Raw genomic sequence first — 25,468 nt, forward strand, 5'->3', positions numbered from 1 at the left:
TCCGAATCCAATCCGGTGCGCAAGGATGAAAATTGATTGTGAATTAGGGGATGAGGGGATCATCGTAAGAACATGTTTCTTTTCAGTGTTTTCCAGTTCGGTCTGTCAGTGAATCTAAAGTCCTTACTTTCAGGGTAATTGAGATGTACCAGATCTGTTTACTGAATGATGGAAGGAAAAGATTAAATCAAGTCAAAGATTTCCTTGTTGTTAAGGACTGGTTCTCTGGCCTTGAAACTTTTCCAGACTGAGTGGAAAATACTCCTAGGTCAGCGGGCTCCTTGGTTTAAATTTAATAAGTGCATCCATGTGTTTAGGTGTATGTCTGTGTTTTGCACACATGCAAAGGCATTTCTAATGTTCACTCCTCAGGTTTCTGAGGCGTGGGAGGCTTAGCTGAGTCTGAGAAGGGTAGGCTGCTTCTCTCCGTGCCCTGCGGGAACTGGGTGCTGCTTCGTCCCGGTGCAGTCACCTCCCGCGGCCCACTGGAGCTGGAAGATTTAACAGAACACAGTTGAAGAGCATTTTCCTGGGTTGACTATACTGGTTGTAGATTAATTGTCCCTCTCAAACACTGGCTCATATGAAATCCTTTTTTAATGATGTGAGTGTATTGATGTCGTAAAATTGAAGTTATATGATGTTAGTTTGCTTAACATTGCCTCCTCTCCAACCACAAATTGACAGCTGAACCCGTTCTGTATTTTTGTTAGGCCCTAGCAGGTGTATTTCTAGATGGGCTGGAACAGCATTGAGAGGCAGTGTCTAGATCACCATTTAATGTGACCCCCAAGTAGCTGTCGTAATAGGTGAGCACCAGGGAAGACTGGAGAGGAGAAGCTGAAATCTCTCCCTTCTTACCCTCTGGAATTTTACGGAGAAGCCAGTGTTGCTGTTGAAGGACAAGTTTGTGAAGTGCAGACTCTTCACAGTTCACACAGTCGTGGTTCAGAGTCTGTGGCCCTGGGTGCAGAGCTGTGACTTCATCCTGACACAGGCTAAAACCCAAACCCCAAACTCCTTTTGTGAAAGCTCTGCCAGCGTAGATAAGCAGCGCTGTGGTTTCCCCAGTCACCACTAGATGGAGAGCTTGTCATCGCCTGTGTTCACCTCTGAGTCATCACTCACCGCTGATCCTCGTTCTTGGAAGCTGGATTTGCGCATTTTGCAAACCTGCCTGCCTGCTGAGACTTGTCTGTACCTCCAGGTCAGCCCTTGCTGCACTGTCACGGCCACGCCCAGGCTGGAGCGGGGCGGAGGAGGCGCTCTCCTGCCCACCCCGCGCCCGGCCTCCTTTCAGGATTAGGGCTGTGATCAGCGCCCCTTCTGTTGGTCTGTTTAATGCCTTTTCTTGTTGTTGGCATTTTTGAGCGGTTCTGTTGGTGATTTCGCTGTTTAAAACGGCCCCCAGAGGAGTTCTCAGCTTCTGGCTAGTGTTCTCGAGTGTAACTGGCTTCTCTGAGGCGTCAGTTGCAGCGCTGTTGGCCATGAGCTCAGCATTCATGAAGCAACAGCAGTACCTGAGGTGCCTTTGCACACCCAGCACAGACAACAAGGATCACGGGTAGGTTGGTGGGCAAACGTGTACCGAGAGGCTCCGGGGAGCCTGCCGCCCCGTGTCTCTAACGGGAGCAAACAGCTGCCCCCACTCACTGCCTCTGGGGGCTGTGTCTACCATTGTTCGCTGCTGCTGGTTCGGCCGCTCAGTCGTGTCTGACTCTCTGTGATCCCATGGACTGCAGCACGCCAGGCTCCGCTGTGCTCCACCATCTCCCAGAGTTTGCTCAAACTCACACCCATTGAGTTGGTGATGCCATCTAACCATCTCGTCCTCTGTCTAAACCACCACCAATAAGAGAAGCAACTACACTTCTTACAGTCTTCAAGCCCGGATGCCCTCCAGGTTTGGGGGAGGCTGAGCTCCTCCAGACCTCTCTCTCCACCAGCTCACAATCTGTCTGTTCCCTTTCATTTGTTCACTTTGCCATCAGTAGTAAGGACAGGAGACCACAGAAGTTTCTAACAAAGACAAGAGTTTCCAGCCATGGATGTGCTGGAAGAACCTGATAACTGGGGTCTTCTGTTTTACGGTATTTCTGACAAATAGTGGAGTCTTAATTTTGGTGTTATTGAAAGAATAATGGTGTGTTTAGGACAGGTGAGTCAGGAGGTACCTAGGTACTGGACACGCTGGTCACACTCAGCTTTGTTACCCTCAGTCTGTGAAGTGGACCAGCGTCTCGTATTATCACAGGCCACCTGAACACGAGAGGCTGGCGTCACGTGGAGCTGGGCCTAACCTGCCTGGGGCCCTGCCGTTTGGGTCTTGAGACCGCTGGTTCTGTCCCTGGCCGTCCCTGCCGTCCCTCCGTGCGTCGTTACCTGGTTCCCCCCACTCCAAAAGGAGACGTTGGCTCGAAGCAGGAGAAACAGTTCGTGAGGTGGGAGCCCCAGGGGCAGGGAGACACCTCAGTGACGCACGCCTCTGGGGTTAAGGTCCCTCTATACTGAAGACTGATTTTTGTTGTAAAGTCAACAAACAGCTTTACAAGCTGGGTGCGTTTTTGTGTTCAGTGGAAAGAGCACTTTGGCGTAGCTGTGACCCCCTAGGCTGTGTGATTTTAGTTAACCTCTCTGAGCCCCTCAGTTCCTTGGCAGTCCGGAAGAGGTGGGGAGTGTCTGTGGGGTGGGAGCTCGTCGTTGTGTACGCACCCTGGGGCGTGGCAGTGGGGGCCCCAGGGGGCCAGAAGCCTGTCTGGAGCCTGTCCCCTGAGGTTGTCTCTGGGTGCACGGCCAAGGTCCTGGATGAAGCCCAGAGAGGTGTTGACCTGGGACCTGCCTCCGCGTCTTCCCACCCCTCGTCACGAGCACCTGAGCCTCTGGCCTTCACCAGAAGAGCGGAAGTGATGTCGGCAGCCTGGTCACCTACTGACCTGCTGACCGATCGATTCGAGTCCACTCCTGTCCTTTGTGTGGTCACGGACTGTGGAGTGAGAAACACGTCCTATTCAGACGTGAGCAGGTCAGCAGAGACAAGGCTGCCGAGACAGGAAGCCCCCGGAACGGCTGGAAGCTTAGGAAGTGAGTGGACTGAGCCCTGTCTGAGCGGGCGGCGGAGGGGAGGGCATCGAGCGGCAGACTGCTCCGGGCAGTCCGCAGCGCTCGGGGCCCGGCGCGGGCACTGCCGGGCCTCACGGGAGCCAGCACTGGTTGGCGGGCCGGACGGGCCCCAGCTGCCCTGCTCCCGTCCAGGCTCGCGCCCCTGCCGGACCCGTCCTTGTGTCGTCCCACTGCAGGAACCCCCTCGCTTTGCCTGTCACAGCTGCCGACGCCAGTCCCCACATCCTTGATGACAGTTCAGTCGGTGTTTACTCTTTGAGATGGAAACATCCTTTTCGGAGACCCTGAGCAGACCCCTCTGTTTACCTCTAGTGATAACACATCTGAGAAATCAGAGGGGACGGCTGTGTTGAGACTGGGCCACAGTGATTGGAACGTGGACATAGTGTGAAGTGTACTTTAAACCAGTTGGAGAGTCACCATGTGTAGTTTCTTTGCTTCTGAGAGGCCGGGCGTTTCTGTGTCCATCAGGAATCGTCCTTGTGGCCATAAACACCTAGAGGAGTCCATCTGATGTCCTGCCATTTTATTTGTAACAGTTAATGCTGTCTCGGGAGCCAGGCCTCCAGGCCAGACCCGTGCCCAGGTTCCCAGTGGGCTCAGCAGGTGTCTGTGGCCTTGATGGAGCAGAGCTTCCCGGGGGAGGGGACCCAGGCCAGGGCTCCAAGGAGGGAGGCTCGCTGGGTCGCACTTCCGCTCTTTCAGAATCATCCCCTCGCCCTGCCAGCCTCGTGAGCTCCTGACCCAGGCCCCGGCCTGTATGGGGGCCCCGGGGAAGCGGTGGTCCACCCTCGGAGTTCACCGCGGCTCTGGTCCACTTTCTGGGGTGTGCCTCCTCCAGCCCCTAGCTTGTCGCGTTAGCCCGGCTCGAGTCCGGGGCCCACTGTCCCACGGGGCCGTCGGCCACCACACTCTGTTCCCCGTGGGCCTCGATGCAGTCCTGCACAGTCCTGAGGATGGTCTGCAGCCTGCGGTCCAGGGCGAGGAGGTGGGGCTCCGTGAGCACGGGGCTGAGCTGGTCCTCCAGCAGCGACTCGCGCATCACATCACTGAGCCTGTAGTCCGCCTGGGCCAGCAGCTGCAGGTGCAGGAGCGTCTTCCTCTTTATCCTGGAGGGCAGAGTCAAAAACCCAGTTAGCAAAGGTAAAGGGAGAAGCTTCCCGGACTGACTGCTCTCCCCACTGCCTGTTCTGGGGGCCTCATGCTGCAGAGCTGTCCCAGCGCCTTCTCGGGCACTCTTGACTGACACCCTGTAAGAAGGGACTGGATGGGGTGGCGGTTAGCGCCACGCGGTCCTTGCCCAGTGGTCTGCGGAGCCGTCCGGACTCTCAACTGTGGTGCCCCAGGCATCCGGTGCTTCTTGGGGAATCCAAGCAAGTGCTGAGTGAGAGCTTTCCCAGGAAATTTGAAGCCAGTGCGAGAAGCCCCCAGTAGGTGAGACGGCGCGGGTGCCGGCCTTCTCAAAGGCGGTAGCCACTGCTGTCCCCACCTTGCTTCTGCTCAGCTCTGTGGTTCTGATTCCTCTGCATCAGACTCTGAAATGGGATTGGGCCAACCTTTAGGATTCCAGTCTCTTTTACGTGGGGCTGTGACTTGGACTCAGGTGTAAGCAGCTTAAGTGTTTAGCCTCAATCACACACAGCCCCTGCCTTTCCTGCTCAGGAGGGGGTGGCAGGGAGAGGGGTACGTGTAAGTCACCCCAGGAAGTGGAGGAAGAAAGTTCAGGCTCAAACTTCCCAGCAGGGAATGGTGACACTTGCTCCCCGTGAGCCACACGTTTCTGTTCAGCCTCGGACATGGCTGCCCAGCAGGTGCGCGGTCCTGGCCGGCCTGGCTGACACGCCAGCCAGGCTGGAGGCGGTCAGAGATGCTGTGGAGACGTGCTGGCCAGGCGGAGGCCTGGAGGCTTCCTCTCCAAGAGCTTATAGGACTTGAGTCAGGATTCTGCTTAGACGGTGACAGGACAGCAGTGTTTACAAGCTACGTGAGCCGGGACACAGCAGAGGCCACCAGGCTCCGCGAGAGTGAGCACATGCTTATCTGCGGGGGCAGTTCTGCGGTTGAGGGACTGGAGATGCGCGGCTTCCTGTCTTCCGCCCGCCCATGTCCTAGAGCAGCGGAAACGGGTGGAGCCCTGCAGAGCCCTGTGGGCACCGGAGCCGCCCTGGAGGGGACGCTCACCGGCAGCACTGGAAGAGCGGCGCCAGAATGGAGACCTCGTCGTGGGAGTGCCGGCCAAACCTGCGGGGAGCAGGACAGAGAGCGCTGTTGGGGGGCCGCCCCTGCCTCCGCGGCCCCCGCGGCCCCCGCCACGCCCGCCCGGCCTCTGCGGCGCGGCCCACGGACATGGCTCCGCGTGCACGCAGGGCTCGCGGCTGCTGCGCCTCCCGTGCCTCTCCTCCTCAGGTCACAGAAGCCTCCGGAGTATCCACCAGCCCGAGGGTGGAGGCTGACAGGAGGCGGGCGCTCTGCGTCCAGCAGTGAATGCGGAGGGGGATGGGGAGAGGGCGCGCAGGCCGCCGCCGCAGCAAAGACGAGCGAAGGGAGGGCGTCCGTGCTGGCGCCGCGGGTAAGCGTCCGCCTGGCGGTGCACAGGACGCGGGGCCCATGCCTGGTCTGGGGAGACCCACGTGCCGGGGAGCAGCTAAGGCCAGGCGCCACGGCTACTGAGCTAAGCCTGGGTCCCGGAGCCCTGGAGCCACGACCACTGAGCGCGGTGCTCCAGAACCCATTACAGACGGCGCCACAGTGAGCAGCCTGGACACAGAAACGAGAGCAGCCCCGCTCTCCACACTAAAGAGCCGCCACAGCAACGAAGACCCGGCGGCGGCGGCCAAAGAAAAAAAGAGCAAAGGCTAAGTGGCCAGGAGGGCCCCGCGGGGCGGGGCGGCATCGCTCACCCCCGGGCGTTGTCCAGGTGGACCAGGAAGCCGTCCTCCCCGAACCTGGTGAACATCTCGTAGTGGTGCCGGTCCATGTTCCCTGCGGGGGAGGCGAGGCAATGGGGCCGGGCCAGGGCCTGCGGACACGGCGCCCGCCTCCCAGCTCCCTCTGGGGCCGAGGCTGCAGCTCTCCAGAGGCGGGGGTCCCGCCCCAGCCTGCTGGGGTCCTAACACCCGCCTGGAAGGTTGGGCCTCCTTGCCCGGCACCCACGCTGGGCCTGGCTCCCGGCCTTTCCAGAAACTCACCGGCCCCCCGGGGCGGCGGCCTGCACCCCTGCCCTTCTCCCTGGCCTGCCCGACCCCCAGGGGCCTCCACAGCCCCTTCCCGGGCTCCTCCCGCCGCTGCACTTGCTGCCTGCGCCCCACGCTCCCACTGTGAAGAGGGCGGCTTCCATCCCCGCCCAGCCTCGGGGCCATGGGCCTGCCCCTCCCGATGGGACAGCCATTCACTCCCATGGGAGGTCACGGGGGTTCCCCGGCGCTGCACCCACCGATCAGGAAGTCGAAGATGGCCATGTCGATGATGTTGAGCAGGCGGTTGCTGCTGTTGTGCGGGTACGCCTGCTTCACCGCGTCGCAGTAGAGGGGGTTGACCTCCCACCTGGGGGAGCAAAGGCCGGGGTGGAGGAGTCCGCCCTCAGCTTACCCGCGTCCCTGCCTCCCCGCGCCTGCCTGGGCTGGGGGCTGTGGGGACCCCCAGGAGGAACCGGGAAAGGATACTCGGCAGCGGCAGACTCGCTGCGAGGAGGCTCCAGACCTTTCACGGTGACCCACCCAGCCGGGTCGGGGCCGGCTTCCTTTGCAGCGCCCCCCAGCGGCCCCAAGCCGTCTGCAAGCTCCCCACCAGCCATCCTCTGCCACTCTCTGTCCATCAGAAGGCCCCCAGGTCCCTTTCATCTGGGGGGCTCCCCCTCAGCCTTTACGTGTCCCTAAGGATCTGCCATGGTCCCCAGAAGTCCTGCCTGTTCGCTCCTCTTCCCACCACGGCTGGGAGTCTGGAGGGATGAACCTATTTATCCAGTCGGCTCGTTCACTGAGCACCTGCCCTGTGCCCGCCAGGCCCTGGGAACGACCGCCTCGGGGAGCCCGGGTCCCCCGCGGGCATCTCTGCCTTCTCACAGCCTGGCTACTGTCTGCCCCCATACTGGACCGAGGGGCTTCTCGAAGGAAGAACCCGGGCTGTCCTTTCTGTCTCCCCCAGCATCCAGCGCGGGGTACATTTTTATAACAACCCGTGAACTAAAAGGACGGCAGCGACACCCAGCATGCACGTGGGGTAAGGCGGAGGAGCGGAGACAGCGGCAGGCCTCCCGAGGCCGGGTGAGCTGCTCTCGGTCCCAGGACCAACTCACTCCTCTCTCCCTGCCAGTGAGTAGGAGCGGATCCAGGGGCTGGGCACGGAGAGCCGCGGGGCCAGGTTGAGGGACGGCAGGAAGGCGGACAGGGAGCCCTCCAGCAGGTGTGGGCTGCCGCACACGGCGTACTCCGTCTTGCACATGTACGGACACTTGGCGAAGAAGCAGACGTTGTTGGCTGGAGGGCGGAGGAGGAGAGGGTGGTCAGAGGAGGAGCGGGCCCCGGCCCTCCTGCCCCAGGGGATCCCTGAACTCATGTTGGGAAAAGGCAGGAGAAGACGTGGCCTCTGCCACCTGCGGAGGACGCTGCGGAAACTGCATGGACAGAGGAGCCTGCTGGACTACAGTCTGTGCGGTCACAAAGAGTCGGACACAACTGAGTGACTGACACTTGCAGTTTCTTTTTGCTTTCTGTCTGGACGGGTGACATCTGCCTCCGGGGCTGCCAGCATCAGAGTTCAGGGCCCACACGGGCTGGGCGGGGGCACTGGAACCCAGCCGCCTCGGTCCACAGGTCACGGCATGTGACCGTCAGGAGGCCCGTCTGCAGGCGGCAGGCAGCACCCAGGAACGGGGGACCACCGGCAGGAGGTCAGACCATGCGGCGGCCCATGCTCTCAGACCCAGAGAATCGCTCTCGCCAGAAGCCCACCTGGAGAGACAAAGAAAACGCTCTGCAGGATTTCATTCCTGGTCACCTCCAGGATCTCCTTGGTGACGTTGACCAGCCTGCCCACGGTCGGCGGCACCCGCCGGAAGTCCAGAATCCTGAAAGAGACGGAGGCCTGTTGAGGTCCGAGGGATGACCGCCTGAAAGACACGGCCGCCACTGGAAAGGGACCTGCTGAGAACTCCGCAGCGGTGCAGTGGTTAGGACTCTGTGCTTCCACTGCGGGGGCACAGGTTCGGTCCCTGGTTGGGGAACTAAGATGCCACCAGCTCCCAGGCACAGCCAAAAAAAAAGAAAATGAAGACATGGACGGGCCGTCCTGACTGCACCCAGTCGAGGGTGGGGGTCTCAGTGTCCAGGGCAAGCGTGCCTCCCAGGGGCTGGGGGCGTGGGGAAGGACTCTATCCCATCAGCCCTTCTGGGCAAACCCCCAGCATGACTCCGTGCTCAGCTCAGAGCTCCTCACGCTCGTGTGCACATGAGTCACCCCCGATCCTGTTCAGATGGGCCTCTGAGTCAGCGGGGCCAGGCTGAGGCTGGGATTCTGCGTTTCTGGAAAGTTCCAGGGAGGGGGCTGGGGGGCTGGGCTGCCAGTCCCCAGACCACACCTCAGCTAGGAATGACGGGCAGGCAGGGGGCTGGGAAGTTCAGGAATGCGCTTTCACCTTTTCCCGTCGCAGCCAGGAGGCACTGCTCGGGGAAGTGGCAGGGGGCGCACTCTCCCCACTCTCAGGGCAGGACACTGAACCACAGGCAGCCTGGCAGGGCTCCTTTCCATGCCAGGCACCCTTGTTACATTAAAAGGCCTTGTGTTTTGCAGTCCCCAGGGCTGATGGGTTGTGTTGGGTTTGAAGGCATCACTGGGATCCACCAAGAAAATCCAGCAGGAGGAACGGAGGGGAGAGGTGGAGGTGGGCGGGCTGGGGCACCTCTCAGGACTGGCCTCTGCAGCCAGCGCCACCTCCGTGGGGCCAGCGCTACCTGTCTAGGTGAAAAGCGGCGATCTCCGCGTTGTGTCTCTGAAAGTCAATGAAATAGAAGAAGTCCTCGGGCGTCTCTTCATCTCGCTGCTGTCTGGAAGGAAGGGAGGAGTCAGGCCCTGGACTCAGTCCTCAGGTGGGAGCCTGGGAGCAGAGCTGATACATGCAACCGGCCGGAAAGAAGATGCATGTCTGTGCTTTCCAAGCTCGCACAGGGGAGGGACCACACGTAGGAGCGGCTGGAGGCCCCTCTGCTCAGTGGGACCTGCAAGCGGCAGGAGCCAGGCTGCTTGTAGGAGGCGGACTGCCTGTGGCCGCTGCTCCCTGCCCCCTCCTCACCAGGCCTCCCACTCAAGCCGCTCTGATGACAGTGGCTGATCTCTGAAAAGCCCAGTCGTTGAGAAAGAAGAAATGCACTCCCTGCAGACACACGGAGGACGGGGTGCTGGCTAGCAGACCAGAGGTGGGGTAGACCCGGAGGCCGAGGACTGAGAGGCCGGGTCCGAGCAGAGCCTCATGAGAGGACAAGTGCCCCAGAGATGCGGTCCAGCAGGACAGACACGGGACGAGCAGGAAGGTCCTGGGTGCGTGGACCCACCGTCCGCACAGACACACCTCCACTGGGTCGTGAGACCGGCCCTGCCAGAGACAGGAGGGAGGCTGGCGTTGCGGATATTTGTTTATAAAAATTAAGAAATCTCGACTGCATCGCTGAAAAGCATCCCCTGCCTGGTCATGAGGAGCCGGCTGCTGGGTGTGTAAGCTCAGCAAGGCCTCTGCAACTGGGCGCCCTGCCTGCTGGCCCCGCGGTGACTGGCCTGGACGCCGATAATCATCTGAAGAGGGACGGTCTTGGAATAATTTTATAATCCACCGCGTGGGGCTGCACGGTGGCTGCAAGAGTGATGTCAATGTCAACAAATGTCATTTTGTGGAAAGCCATTAAGTAAGCAGCACCTGCCGGGGTGACAGTGCCGTGCGCTTTGCTGAAAAACAGCATCCTTGGAACTCCCCCCGCGCTCTGGCGGTTAAGACTTCGCCGTCCGAGGCAGGGGGTGTGGGCTCCATCCCTGATCCAGAGCGAGCTAGGATCCCACATGCTTGTGGCCAAAAAACCAAAACATGAAACAGAAGCAACATTGTAACAAATTCAATAAAACTTTAGAAACGGTCCAAATAAAAGAAAACCTTCAAAACAAAACATAAAATCACCAGCGAGTCCTGGAAACCACAGCAAGGGGCTGCCCAAAGTGGGAACACTCCTTTCAAAGGCGCAGCCACTTTTGAAGTACAGGCCCCCAGGGCCAGGCCTGACCCTGAACTATGTGTTAGCATCGCCCGATGTCCAGGTCAGTAAGGATCGTCTGTCTGTCCTGAGCTTGCTTTAATTCCTGAATTCTGTATGTAAGAATACACGTTCTGGGCGTTCCCTGATGGTCCAGTGGTTAAGACTGAACCCTTTCAGTGCCGTGACCCATGGGTTCAGTCCCTGGTCGGGGAACTAAGATCCGGTAAGCCAAGTGGAGTGGCTAAAAAAAAAAAGTAAGTAAAGAAAAAATAAAAATTGAAAAAAGAATATACAGTCCTTTGGCTGCCCTTCCGAATTTTCTGAATCATCATTGCATCTTTGCATGGCGTATTTAGGCATGATTTTAAATTTGAGAATCATGTGCTTCCCAAAGCCTGACCAGCATGGGTGTCTTTATTACGGTGGTGGCTGTTCTGTCGCTAAGTCGTGTCTGACTCTTTGTGACCCCATGAACTGCAGCCCACCAGGCTTCCCTGTCCTTCACCGTCTCCCAGAGTTTGCTTAAACTCATGTGCATTGAGCCAGTGATGCCATCCAGCCATCTCATCCTCTGTCGTCCCCTTCTCCTCTTGCCCTCAGCCCTTCCCAGCATCAGGGTCTTTTCCAAGGAGTTGTCTCTTCGCATCAGGTGGCCAAAGAGCTGGAGCTTCAGCGGTAGCATCAGTCCTTCCAGCGAACAGTCAGGTTTCTTATTGTATGTACTGTACTGTGGGCTTCCCAGGTGGCTCAGCGGTAAAGAATCCGCCTGCAATGCAGGAGATGTGGGCTTGATCCCTGGGTTGGGAAGATCCCCGGGAGAAGGAAATGGCAACCCACTCCAGTATTCTTGCTTGGAGAATCCCATGGACAGAGGAGCCTGGCAGGATACAGACCGTGGGGTTGCAAAGAGTCTGACATGACTGAGCAAATAAGACTTTCACTTCTGTACTGTATCATCAGTTCAGTTCAGTTCCTCAGTCATGTCCGACTCTTTGCGACCCCATGAATCGCAGCACGCCAGGCCTCCCTGTCCATCACCATCTCCCGAAGTTCACTCAGACTCACATCCATTGAGTCAGTGATGCCATCCAGCCATCTCATCCTCTGTCGTCCCCTTCTCCTCCTGCCCCCAACCCCCCTCCCCCCCAGCATCAGGGTCTTTTCCAATGAGTCAACTCTTCGCACGAGGTGGCCAAAGTACTGGAGTTTCAGCTTTAGCATCATTCCCTCCAAACAACACCCAGGGCTGATCTCCTTCAGAATGGACTGGTTGGATCTCCTTGCAGTCCAAGGGACTTTCAAGAGTCTTCTCCAACACCACAGTTCAAAAGCATCAATTCTTCGGCGCTCAGCCTTCTTCACAGTCCAACTCTCACATCCATACATGACCACAGGAAAAACCAGAGCCTTGACTAGACGGACCTTAGTCGGCAAAGTAATGTCTCTGCTTTTGAATATACTATCTAGGTTGGTCATAACTTTTCTTCCAAGGAGTAAGCGTCTTTTATATTACATTAAAAAAATAATCTCTGTGCTCATCATTTATATTACCCAAAGATAAATTTCTACTTTCCTTTTATAAAAAGGGACAAATTCTGTCTACATTACTTAATAGAAAAAAAAGCATGCTTTTTCAAGAAGTACATTTTAAAATAATACTCTGGCTTGGGACTAAACTTTATAAAATGAAGATTAAACTTTTATTACAGCTGCCACAGCTAGGCATGCGGGTGCAGAAAGCAGTCACTTACCTCATCGGTTTGAACATGGCCTTCCCGAAGTCCGAGAACCTCAGAACCAGTTTGAGGTGGACGCCACTGGGTTTCACGACTGCATGGGAAGAATGGGGAGTTACGGTGCTTCTGGGCGCGGGCTTGGGGCTGTGGCCCTTTACTCATTCCACAAACCCAGCCCGTTTCTTCTCTTCTCTCTCACTGGAGACCCTGAAGACTAGCATTTGCTCTCAGAGCCTGCGGAGTGAAGTCCAGTCTGGTTACGGAGAGTGTTCAGGGACTCAAGATAAGATTTGCTCTTCTGTTATCGGAAAGGGGCAAACAACGCAGGCTTCCCCAGAGGGACACCCTCTGAAAATCCCAAAAGGACATTTTCCTGAGAAGAGCTGACCTCTTCCTCTCTGCTTCAACCTCGCCTTAGAGACTCTGAACCTGCCACCTGTCACGTCGCTGTGGATTTGTGACCAACATCTCTTCCTAGTAAGACTGGACACCTAGGTGGTGACAGGGCCTCGTGACACCTGAGGGGCCCCTGCGAGACCCTGCTGGCAGGTGCTACCTCCTGGCTCCCTAACCCTAACCCTGACTCCCCTGGCCCTGCCCCTCACCTTTGCCTTCCAACGAACAGCGGATGGCAGGGGCGGAAGTAAAGAACAGGGAAGCCCCAGGCCCTACAATCTTGTGTCTTTTAAGCCTTTGACAAGTCAGGACACACGGACATTTCTGACGTGTGTTGAGTTCACTGAGGCCAATGGAGGAGGTTCCTGGGCTGATGGTGACTGGCTGTGAGCTCCGTGTCCGTGAACATCTGAACCCCAGTACAGAGCACCCCCTCCCAAGGACTGGGCTGCACCCCAGGCCCATCTTTGGCCTGCATGAATCTTCACCCCAGGGAGTCAGCCTGGCTGCCTGAGACGCTGTAGGGTTTCTGCCATGCTGACGCCTGGGCCTCCTCCCCCAGGCCGCTGATCACCGCCTCCCCCACCCCTCACCCCGCCCCCGGGTCACTGTCGCTTGTCACCGGCCGGGTTGACAGCCACTGCCCTGCCCCACGGCTTCCTAACTCTGAAAATGTACTCCAGTCCCTCGAAGATTTTGTGAGAACCCAGATTCTGATTCAGAAAATCAGAGTGGAGACCGAGACTCCGCTTTTCTAACCAGCTCCTCGACCCCGCGACAACGCTGGGTAGGGGCTGCAGGCCGCCCGACCGGGCCCACCTGCGAGCTCCTCTCGAAGGCCCTCCCTTCTGTGCGAGTGCGGAGAGGAGGCAGGGGGCTCATGCCTGGGGAGGCCCGTGGAACCTCCAGGCTGCCGCCAGGTACCGGGTTCCCAGGGGTAAGGGGGCGGGACAGGGGCGGGGCCACGGCTAGGGAGGAACCAGAGACGAGGCGGGGCCAGGGATGGGGTGGGGCGGGGCCAATGTCAGGGGCGGGGCCACAACTAGGGTGGAACCAGAGATGAGGCGGGGGCGGGGCCAAGGCCAGGGGCGGGGTCAGGCCACTTACTCTGGGAGCAGTCGCAGGCTCCAAGCAGGGCCTTCTCGTCCTGACTGTAATCTGCAAAGGACAAGAAGGCCTGTGAAGACATCAACTCTAGTTCAGACATCAGAGGAGGGAGAGTGGGAGGCGGCCTGGGGCCCTTGACTGTTCCATAAGGAGTCTCCCCAAGCCCCATTTGGGGCCACAATCTCCCACCCTGCTCCATCCTGACCTCATGCTCCCTGGCCCTTCCGTGGACATTCCAGCCACGCCTGTTTGGGAAACCGATGCGTTAATAGTTTGGAGTCTGCAAATCCCTCAGTGTGTCCCTTAGACTCGAGTACTGCTTGTGACCTGAGACAGCAGGCCGCCACTGGTCCTCTGCCGGGTTGCCTAAGGTTTCTGAGTCTTAGTGTTGCCATCTGTGAAACGGCAATGATATTGTCTACACTCAGCGGTCCCCAGCTTTTTAGCACCAGGGACCAATTTCATGGAAGACAATTTTTCTACCCGCCTAGGGGTGTGTGGGGGGGATGGTTTCAGGATGATTCAAGCGTGTTCTACTTATTTCACCCTGGAGCCCAGCTTGAGCTGGTTTCCCAGCCTCTCGGGGAGAAAGTCTCCCTGCTGGTCTGTGACGCTCACCAGCGCTGATGGTGGGAAAGCGCCTCATGTCCTGGAGGAGTTTGCTGACGACGGGGCTGGACCGGGGGTACAGGCCGTGGCGGTTGATCCCCAGGTGGAACTGGACCCAGCTGGCCTCCTGGCGGAGCTGCACTGGGGGTTCCGGGGACGTGAGGTTCAGCTGCTCTTTGTACATCTTGCGTCGTCTGAAAGCGTGAAGAGTGTTTCTTCAGTTGGGGGAAAGAGCGCGCAAAGACCTGCACGAGCGCCACATCTGGACTTTCGCTCCTTCAGCAAGACCGTGAGGCACCTGTGTGCACGGGGCTCGATGTGAGCTTAGATACCGTGGGGGCACAGCGGCCGCCAGACTCCCTGCCCTCAGAGTGCTTACGTCCAGGGGGTGAAGCGGCCCGACAGGCCCACAGTGCCACACGCACCCACACAGCACCTAACCACAGGCAGTGCCGAATGCTCGGGGGAGACGGGCGTGGCCGAGGGTAAGCTCAGGCGCCTCGTACACTCTCTATCTCCGGGAGGGGTCCCCGGCCTCTTCCTGGACTTTCCCATGAGAAAGTCTATCTTTCCTATTTCTCAGTAATTTCTTGACCTTAGGAGGCAGGAGAGAGGAGAGAGAAGGTAACTGGTGACAAGGAAAAGGATGAGGGGCAGGGTCAGTAAGGAGAGCTGGAAGCTGAGTTAGATTAATTAGGATGTCCTACAAGATGCGAAGAATTAATTAGCCAGGTACCGATTGTTCTGCTCAGGAAACTTTTCTGCCAGGACAGAAAGAGCAAAGTGGAAAACAGCACCACTGCAGGGCAGAGGCTCAGAGTCTCGTCTGGAAGACAAGTTGCGTGTCTGTGAAATATTCAGAGCAAATGTGAGGCAGTTCTAGGTCAACCGCTAGACACGTGTTCAGACTAAAACGTCTTGAACGCTGGGGAAGGGACGGACGGTTGTGCGGTCAAGTGTCAGAGGAAGACTCGGGTGGGAGAAAGTGGGCTTCAGGGGGTTCACATGGGTGGCGTTTGGACTGAAGGGGAGGCGTGCTCTGGGACTGGGGACAGGTGTACCGAGGACCAGAGAGGAAGGGCGGGCAGTCAGGCGGGTGCGTGGGGAGATGGAGCCCTTCACATTGGAAGGCAAGGCAAGGCAAGGCGGTACCAGCCATCTGGCGAGTTAAGTGACGGTGAGGGTCATGTGGGTTGATGGGGCAGGATTTGGGAGTCCCGCTACATCCTTATTTCTCTTGGGAGTGATCTGAAAGACCCTTGAACCTAATGCCTTGTTCCACTTACAATATTCCTACCAAGGTGTTGGCTATTTTGCCCTTGGTCAGCTCCTGTGGAGGGGTTGTACCACACCCAGAGTTGTTCAGTCGCTCAGTCGCGTCTGACTCTTTGCGGCCCCATGGACTACAGCCCCCCAGGTCTCCCTGTCCTTCCCCGTCTCTCGGAGCCTGCCCACATCCATGTCCATTGGGTCAGTGACGCCATTCAACCATGTCACCTGCTTCTCCTCCTGGCTACACCCAGGAGTAGCCCGATTCATCGGGCCAGCTCTGTGAGAAAGCACTTTCCAAAACTGAGCCAAGACCTTTCCAGAGCTTCCCCCGCAGAGTCTTGGCTCTACCCCGCGGGCTGATGCAGAACAGCTTCCTTCCTTCCGTTGTAGCCTCTGAATGTTGGGCGATGGACCGCACGCGCCGGTCTCCACGCTGAGTTTCTGCATCCCCTTCACCTTCTCTCCAGGCCACAGTGCGCGTCCGATTGTGACCTGGTCCGGAGGGTCCCTGAGCTCCTGCTGCCACCGTCTGAAATGTGACCCGTTAAACTGCAGCAGCCCCTGACGTTTACCTGCTGGGCCATACCTGCCAGCTTTCGCTTACTTTATTCACACTCTTCTGTATTTCATTCCGGTTCCCAAGGCTGCTCTGAGGCGAAGACTCTGGGACTGCTCAGCTCTGCTGGGAGCCTGGTGGGACGACTGCCCAGTCCTGAACTGCGTCAGGCTCCCTGAGGTCGGGCAGCTCAGAGAAGTTCAGAGAAAGAGAGACAAGGATCACGGCCGGGCTGGACTGGGCGGTGGGGGTCAGGGTCGAGTTTTCTTAAGTGGAGCTGAGAGCTAACGGGTTCTGGTTATAACAACAGTCAGGGTTCCAGCCTCCAAACTGAAAAATAAACGTGGCAAATTAAGTGTAGCTTGTGACAGCGGACAGGCTGCTTTTTAAATGTCCATGCTTACCTCTGGGTGGGGACTCCTGGCTCTCTGGGTAGCTGTTCAGCCCCTGCCAGAGCCCGAGTCACAACCTGGGCCGAGCGGGGGTGAGGGAGAGAGGCCGTCAGGGATCCTTCCCACTGGGCCTTTTTGTTTGCTTGTTTGTTTAATGGCTAAGGTGGAGCTGCTGAGAGTCATCTTTTTTTTTTTTTTTAGAAATGTTTGTGTGCCCTTTGTTCCCTGGGGACAACCAGCAGAGAGTGCCTGAGCTGACTTGGACAGACAAATGCCACCACGGGAGCATTTACACCACGGAAGCTGGCGAATGGCACACGTCGGGGCTTTTCCCCTAAAGGAGAGCCCGCTTTGCAGCCCACTGACCTGTGTGCTGACTGGGGTTGTGTGCCTGCAAAGGTAAAAACGGTAAAATAGGTGACCGATTAGGACGTACTACATAGCACAGGGAACTCTGCCCCGTGTCTATAATAACCTAAACGGGAGAAGAACCTGGGAGACAACAGATGCGCGTGTATGCGTGCCCGAACCGCTCTGCTGTGCACCGGAAGCAGACACAACATCGTTAGTTGTTTAGTCGCTCAGCGGGGTCTGACTCTGCGACCCCATGGACTGTAGCCCACTAGGCTCTTCTGTCCATGGGATTTCCCAGACATGAACACTGGAGTGGGTTGTCATTTCCCTCTCCGGGGGGATCTTTCCCACTCAGGGATCGAACCCATGTCTCCTGCACTGGCAAGTAGATTCCTGACCACTGAGCACCAGGGATGCCCTAATCAGCTGTACTTCAATACAAAATGAGGATTTTTTAAAATGGTGAGCACAGAAGTTACCTGCTTTCTACCCCTGTTTGCTATACCCAGTGAAAGAACTAAAGTAGATTTCTAAAAATGCAGCTTAACGTGGCAACAGTAAATATCACTATATGAAAAATATTATATATATGGCGGATTGCTACATATAATATCAGCCAAGATATTCCTGGCAAAGTAGCCTTACCTTTAAAGGAAGACCTAAAGTAGAAGAAAGAAGAGAGTGAAAGAGTTGGCTTAAAGCTCAACATTCAGAAAACGAAGATCATGGCATCTGGTCCCATCACTTCATGGAAAATAGATGGGGAAACAGTGTCAGATTTTATTTTGGGGGCTCCCAAATCACTGCAGATGGTGATTGCAGCCATGAAAAGACACTTACTCCTTGGAAGGAAAGTTATGACCAACCTAGATAGTATATTCAAAAGCAGAGACATTACTTTGTCAACAAAGGTCCATCTAGTCAAGGCTATGGTTTTTCCAGTGGTCATGTATGGATGTGAGAGTTGGACTGTGAAGAAAGCTGAGCTCTGAAGAATTGATGCTTTCGAACTGTGGTGCTGGAGAAGACTTGAAAGTCCCTTGGATTGCAAGGAGATCCAACCAGTCCATTCTGAAGGAGATCAGCCCTGGGTGTTCTTTGGAAGGAATGATGCTAAAGCTGAAACTCCAGTACTTTGGCCACCTCATGCGAAGAGTTGACTCATTGGAAAAGACTGTGATGCTGGGAGGGATTGGGGGCAGGAGGAGAAGGGGACGACAGAGGATGAGATGGCTGGATGGCATCACGGACTCGATGGACGTGAGTCTGAGTGAACTCCGGGAGATGGTGATGGACAGGGAGGCCTGGCGTGCTGCGATTCATGGGGTCGCAAAGAGTCAGACACGACGGAGCGACTGAACTGCACTGAAAGTAGATTCCAGAAAATAAAGCACGAACTACTGATGAGTGTTGCTTCATCGATAAAAGGAAAACCTGGGTTACAAGTCCCGTGACCTTGAGGGAAGGAGGAAACACCACTCTGCTCCTTTTTCTCTGCAGAACTGGATTTTCCACGAAAATTGTTTCTGGAAGGAGCAGCACCTCTTTTAGATTTGAAATATATATATAACATTCTTTAGTTTTGAATAGGAAATATTTGCACGGTTCAAAATCTTACATTTCGGAAACCTCTCTTTCATCCATGTCTGCTCGTTCGCCAGCTTCCCCTCCCCAGAGGTAACTGCTGTGGCCAGTGTTTTTTCCCTTGTCTCTCTCCACTTTTATTTTATGGATTTGATAACCACATGCACACTGTCCTGAAACTTGCTTTCCTCTCGTCAGTAGTTTTCCCATACAGCCCAACTTGTGTAGTTATCTACACAAATTTTACAATTACAAAACCCTTTTAAAATGGAAACCTTAAAAGGGTTTAAACAGGCGTATTGAATAGCATTATTACAGTGCTTTCTTGCATTATTGATGAAAGCGTAATTGGCACGTCTTTGCAGAGGGCAATTTTCCATTTCAGAATTGATATTGAGTGGGGCTTCCTAGGTGGCTCAGTGGTAAAGAATCTGCCTGTCAATGTGGGAGACGCACAGGAGACCCAGGGTTCAGTCCCTGGATCGGGAAGATCCATGGGAGTGGGAAATGGCAACCCTCCAGTATTCTTGCTTGAAAAATCCCCTGGGCAGAGGAGCCTGGCAAGCTAAGAGCCAGACACAGCTGAACAACTGAGCGTACACATACACGTCCCTTGACTCAGAAATTTCATTTCTGCAGCTTATCCAGTTTGCACAAGTGTGCAAGAAAGTGTGTGCAAAGATGTTCACCACAGTGCTGTTTGTGTGTCCCTGGTGGCTCAGACAGTGAAGAATTCACCTGCAATGCGGGAGGCTTGGGTTTGATCCCAGAGTTGGGAAGATCTCCTGGAGGAGGGCATGGCAACCCACTCCAGTATTCTTGCCTGGAGAATCCCATGGATAGAGGAGCCTGGTGGGCTACAGTCCATGGGGTAGAAAAGAGCTGGACACGACTGAGTGAGTAAGCACAGAGTGTTGTTTATAACTACACAAACGGAGAAAATACAGGCGTCTATGATACGGTATTACAGGGATGGTTCTGTATTTAGTGACATAGAAGAATTTCTAATTTCAGCACAGTTTGTTTTTGTTGTTGTTAAAAACACCGTTTACATATACATGAAAGCACAAACAATTTGCTGCGCAGGAAAAGTACACAAACCATTAATGATAGTTGGCCTTAGGGGTGATGAGGAGTGACTTTCCCTTTTTACTTTCTGTGTTTCTGTAATTTTGCAATTAAACAACTGACGCACACAAGAACTGCCTTTGCATGGTTCCTCCCCGCCTCATGCTGTTTCTCCCGTGGGAACGCCCGCCTCCACATTTTCTTCTGCAGCTTCCAGGGCCAAACTCCCTAGGAACGTCCTCTTTGAAGCGTTTCCAGTTCTACAACTGAATCTGAGCCTTCTCTCTCAAGCCTGCAAATCTGTACACGCTTCCCATCTCTGCTGTTGGCCTTGCCGCATGTAACGGGTACTCGATAAATCCCTGGGGAATGGATGAGTGTGCTCCTTATCTCAGCTGCAGTGAGAACTACCCTCTGTATTTTTCTGGAAAGACAGTTAATGGGAATCACAGGCTTACTCAGGAGAAGCTGACCTGCGTGCTGTTCGGATCGCGTAGGTTTGCTCTGATGCTAAAGTTCCCTGAAATCCTGCCTGCCACTCTTCCCTCTAACTCTATCATCTCATAAATTTCTCGGTTCTCCTGAGTCAGGACAGCCTGAACTGATCTTGAGGATTAATTTCGGTCCTTTCTGCTGAAATAACCAGTCTCTCTTTGGCATCTGGACACGTGTTCCCTGCCAAAAGCAAGGGTGCCAAGCCCTCTTAGGCAGAGCTATTTCAATTGCATGACTTAGAATTTATATTTTGCTACATTCACTGGTTACGAAGCAGTGATGAGAAGTGACATCCTCTCTGCTTTACTGAGGTCCCCTGGGGGGGAATCTGGTGATTATCCATGAATTATTTTCTAATTAATTGACCCCCCGCCCCGCACCCTGCTCTGTTCATTCCCCAGCATGTCTGGGAGATGCTGAGCCAGATGCAGAAGTGTGATGGGGCTCCTGAAGCCCATCACCTGGCTCAGGACGGATGACCTGCGGAGGTTCACAGAGTCCAGACCATCCGCACGGAGGATCCTGAACAGCAGGAGGGAGGCAGGAACGGTTGGCAGGCGCTCAGGCAAATTCCCCCCCACAGATCCATGGTCCTTGTGGGGCCGCATCGGGAGGGAGATGGGGGCACCAGGGGCACGTTGTGTGTTTTCTTCCCAACTAAACTCTTCGTTTCTTGAGGGCAGGAACCTGCCTAAGATTCTTGCATCTTCCTTAGTATGTGACGAAGTGCTCTGCGTGCAGGAAATGCTCTATAAATAACTGATCCTTGGATGCCCGAACAATTTTCCTGCTGCAAAAACTCCATCAGACTCCAAACCACTAGCATCAAAACTCGAGGGGAAAAATGTTTGGAATACAGGGGTCACACTGTCACACTAGACTTCCATCTCTGCTGGATGGGAACGCACAAGGTTCTTTCTGACTTATTTATTATCTTACTCATTTCCTGAATTTCCATAAGCACTCTGCCATAAAGAAAATTATGAAAGCATCGCGGTGAGCCTCTGAGGACTTGGCTTTCTATCTAAATCTGTGCATCTGTTTTGTTCATATTGTCTGTTTCAATATTCTTATCCTTGACAATGGCCACAGGAAGAACATCTTCCCAGAGTTATTTTGTTTGGGTGGTGGCAAGTTTGGAAATACCTTCCTCTTTCTTATCCTTTTTCTCTTGTGAATAAGAATGATCCAGGTTTAATGGGACCTGATGATTATATATTTGGAAGACAATTTTTAAGAAAAAGAGTACAAAGCTGTGATCACAAAATCAGGCATGAGAGTGACTATTTCTTCGGAAGGAGAAAAGATGTCAACAAATTACTAGAACCCTGTTTTCATACATACATAAGATTTCATACGTAACATAGAAATACATCTTGATTGCAACCCCGCCTCGGAAATGCACTTTATTTCTGAGACCACTGGGCCCATGCAGGCTGCATGTCCCCATGACAGAATTATCTGGAACAGAGGATTCTCTCCAAGTGCCCCTCAGCAGTCTGGTGGGCTCACCACTGAAATCCCTGACGTCAGGGAACTATAGTCAATATCCCGGGATAAACCATCACGGAAGAGAATGTGAATAAGAACATGTATCTGTGGGCTTCCCTGGGGGCTCAGTTGGTAAAGAGTCCGCCTGCGATGTGGGACACCTGGGTTTCATCCCTGGGTTGGGAAGATCCCCCGGAGGAGGGCCTGGCAACCCACCCCAGTATTCCAGTCTGGAGAATTCCACGGACAAAGGAGCTTGGCAGGCTCCCGTCCATGCTGTCGCAGAGTCAGACACAACTGAGTGACTAAGCACAACATTTATATATAAACTGAGTCACTTACATCGAACCAGTCCATCCTGAAGGAGGTCAGTCCTTATTATTCACTGGAGGGACTGATGCTGAAGCTGAAACTCCAATACTTTGGCCACCTGATGCAAAGAACTGACTCACGGGAAAAGACCCTGATGCTGGGAAAGACTGAAGGTGGGAGGAGAGGGGACAGCAGAGGATGATGAGATGGTTGGATGGCACCACCGACTTGGTGGGCATGAGTCTGAGCAGACTCTGGGAGCTGGCGATGGACAGGGAGGTCTGGCATGCCGCAGTCCATGGAGTTGCAAAGAGCTGGACACGACTGAGCGACTGAACTGAACTGATATACATAAATACTGAGTCACTTTGCCGTACAGCAGAAATTAACCCAACATTGTAAATCAACTATATTCCAATACAATTAGAATAAAATGACTCCTGTGACTTTTCACAAACAGGCCGGGACGTCTCCCTGCTGCTCTGTCCGGCAGACTCCAACAAACAGCACAGCCCCACTTTATCCCCTTCTGCTCCCCTGCCTCCTGCTGTGTTTATCCCTATGTCTTTGAGGCCAAGACAAGTCCATGGAAGCCTCGAGCCCATCTTACACCCAATAGCTTCTACCTCCCACCCCGCCCCCTTATACTCCCCCCTCAGCTGGTGACCAGTCTGTTCCGTACACCTGTGAGTCTATGTGCTATAATGCTGTACGCTAAGCTGCTTTTATGCTGCAGTCACTAGTTCGTTGTATTTTTTAAGGTTCCACGTATGAATGACACACAGTATTTCCATTTCCTGGTCTGACTTATTTCACTTAGCATGACTCCTTCCAAGCCCACCCGTGTTGCTGCAAATGGCAAAACCTCGTTCTTTCTAAAGGCTAATATCCCACTGTATAAACCACATCTTTGCTACCCATTCATCTGTGGATGGACACCTAGGTTGTTACCATGTCCTGGCCGCTGTCAACAGACCTTGCTGACTTTGGGTGGCCCACCACAATGAGCTGGATGCTGTGGCAAGCCTGGAGGGACATTTCTGGAGCTGGGACTCTGGCCTCAGCGAGAAACCTGTATCTCTACCCAAGCAACAACTTCCAGACCTATCGCCGAAGGTGACAGTAGATTGGACACCCTGGAGAAGATGGCAGGATGATCTTTGGTCCGAGGGATTCCCCCGGAGTCGAGGCAGGGAACTAGCAGGTAACTTCCAGCTGGGCCAAGCTTCCCAGATCCTGGTCCTGGGCCCAGAGCTAAGCACTGACGTGACCAGCAAACAGCACTCGCTCCCTGCAAGTGAGACTGGCAAGAGGTGCCAAGCGGGACCTCTCAGGGCGAGGCTCAGTTACACAGACAGTCAAGGCTCTGAGAAGTCCTGCGGTCAGGCCTCCAGTGCAGGGGGGACTTCCTAAACCTTTCCGTTCTGAGCACGGGAGAGCATGCCCCAGATTCTGCGTGGGCACGATGGACTTTGAGAAACATCCAACGTTAACACTGAGCCCTCACTCTCACCCCAGTGTGACCATTTGCAGAGCGGAGGGCCCTCGGCTGAGGAGGACACGTTCGCGTAGGATCCCGCCTCTGTGGTGCAGACCTGAGGTTCTCAACTAGGGGCAACTGCCCCCCTCGTGGATGGCACCACTGAGAGACATCCTGGCATCACAGCTGGTGGAGGCAGTGCTGACGGACGCTACCAAACATCCTGCCATGCATTCTCCTATTTTATTTAATTTTCTGTTGAGCCCAGCAAGACAGAAAACCATCTTCCCCAAATGTCAGCAGTGCTGAGGCTGAGAAGCCCTGGCCTGGAGCCACAGAATCATGAGCAAACGCAGCACTTAATCCTCTGATAATGAGCTGAACTTTGCTGCGATGGGCTCTGGACTCGGAGAAACTCAAGATTTTCCACACGCAGCCTAAAAGCCTTCCTCAGGCTCTGCCACCCTCCCCCGTACACTCTGCACAGCAAAAATTCAAATACTATTTAATTGTTTAAAAAAAGACAAATGTGAGTCAGCAGTTGTTTAGCTCTCAGGCTTGTACCAACCCCACAAGCATACGGATAAAATAGCAACACACGGGATACTCGCAAAAGATGCAATGTGGGATTTTGGCTTTTTTCATTCTCTGTGAGACCTGAAATAAACAAATAAGTGTTTCTCTCTCTCCCCCTCACACACACGATAAACAAACGACGCTGACATTGGATGGCTATTTCACCATTTTCCCAAGGGCAGAAAACAGAACTTTAAGTCTAAAGGCAGTGCTCAGAGTGAACTAAGGAAAAAGAAGAGCCTTGAAAGCCCAAACGCTGGATCCTTCAATAAACAAACGGTGACCCAAATGCACTCGTTTTCAAAAGCGTTTGAACTTGGCCTTACCGCCTGTCACCCAGGCCTTGGCTGCCCCAGTAGAGAGGGATCTGAATTAGCGGGTTCTGGCGGGGGGGGGGGGGGTCGCATAATTCCATGGTTGGCAGGCAGACTTCCCTGCAGCTTCCCTGCAGGGTAAATGCTCCCCAGCCCTCGGCCTGTGCACTGTGCTGATTTGCATGTATTGTTTTTCGACTGATTTCCCCACGGAGGGGATAATTGGTCTCTTTTCCTCCTCAGCACGAGGAGGGACCTGTGGGGGAGGGTGACCTGCTGAGAAACGACTGTGATTTCTGTTCTGGTGGAATTTCACCCACCCCTGTTCTAAGAAGGTGGCGGACTCTGTGTCTCCTTGTCTTCTCCTTGTTGTTGTTCAGTCCCAAGCTGTGTCTCGTTCTTTGCGACCTTAGCCAGCCAGGCTCCTCTGTCCCACGGGATTCTCCAGGCAGGAATCCTGGAGTGGGTTGCCATACCTTCCTCCAGGGGATCTTCCCAACCCAGGAACTGAACCCGAGTCTCTTAGTCTCCTGCACTGGCCGGCGGGTTCTTTACCACTAGCGCCACCTGGGAAGCCCCAGCTTTTAAAGGTTCTGGCCAGGAAGTAGCTCATTTCCGCCCACAGGCTGGGCGGGAAGTTGGCCCACGGGTCTCCCCGGTCCCAGCCAACCCACTCCAGGGCACGTGGATTCTGGGGCTTCTACCCCCAGCCCTGGGTGCTTGTTTAGCATCGGAGGCATCACTTTATTTAATGCTCTTATACCTGCATTTCTGAAGAGCTTATTACAAATGGATTTTGGGGTTTTCCCCTGCATTCTCTTATTCTAGCTCCCCGAAGTCCCGGGACCAAACTACATTTCTCCAAACTACACAGGAGGAGATGAAGGTCCACACGGGTGAGCGGACGACACAGTCAGTGAAAAGGCAGAGACTGACACCACGGTTCTGAGCCGAGACCTCCCTGCTTTTCCACGGAGGCCGCACAGACCGTGAGGCTTTGCAAGGAATATTGAGGCTGTGAGGGCTTCTCAGGTGGTGTGGTGGTAAAGAACCCGCCTGCCAATGCCAGATAGATAGGAGTTCTGGGTTCGATCCCTGGGTCGGGAAGATCCCCTGGAGAAGGAAATGGCAGCCCGCTCCAGTATTCTGGGAAACGCTGTGGACAGAGGAGGCTGGCAGGCTACAGTCCACAGGGTTGCAAAGAGTTGGACAGGACTGAGCACGCATACACACAAGTTGAGAATGTTGATGGAAACTTCTTAAACATCAGGATGATGGTGGAAACATTGAATCCACTGGTCTGTTTTCTGTTGAGAAAGTAATAACTGTACCAAGATTTCAGTGAGATTTTGCTAACTGGGCTGATTTCCC

At 54.8% G+C, this 25,468-nt stretch overlaps 1 protein-coding gene across 3 annotated transcripts in view; it reads right to left on the reverse strand.

Annotated features, from left to right (window-relative positions):
• Positions 1–16: 16 nt before the first annotated feature.
• The window catches only part of FAM20A (FAM20A golgi associated secretory pathway pseudokinase), a 42,251-nt gene continuing 16,799 nt past the window's right edge, over positions 17–25,468 (reverse strand). The window contains exons 1-11 of one of the 3 annotated variants that reach the window (XM_040244404.1): positions 15,490–16,982; positions 14,213–14,397; positions 13,595–13,645; positions 12,107–12,185; positions 9,069–9,161; positions 8,070–8,185; positions 7,415–7,595; positions 6,554–6,663; positions 6,021–6,102; positions 5,302–5,361; positions 17–4,229 (exon numbers count right to left, since the gene is read on the reverse strand). In XM_040244404.1, coding sequence (XP_040100338.1) covers positions 3,965–4,229; positions 5,302–5,361; positions 6,021–6,102; positions 6,554–6,663; positions 7,415–7,595; positions 8,070–8,185; positions 9,069–9,161; positions 12,107–12,185; positions 13,595–13,645; positions 14,213–14,387 — 1,212 coding nt within the window. In that variant the 5' untranslated portion in view covers positions 14,388–14,397; positions 15,490–16,982 and the 3' untranslated portion in view covers positions 17–3,964. Of the gene's footprint in view, positions 4,230–5,301; positions 5,362–6,020; positions 6,103–6,553; positions 6,664–7,414; positions 7,596–8,069; positions 8,186–9,068; positions 9,162–12,106; positions 12,186–13,594; positions 13,646–14,212; positions 14,398–15,489; positions 16,983–25,468 lie in introns of those variants that run through there. The other 2 variants (XM_040244403.1, XM_040244405.1) reach the window with 2 other exon arrangements.

Source organism: Oryx dammah, unplaced genomic scaffold (assembly GCF_014754425.2).
Source record: "Oryx dammah isolate SB20612 unplaced genomic scaffold, SCBI_Odam_1.1 HiC_scaffold_8, whole genome shotgun sequence".
NCBI classification, from domain to species: Eukaryota; Metazoa; Chordata; class Mammalia; order Artiodactyla; family Bovidae; genus Oryx; species Oryx dammah.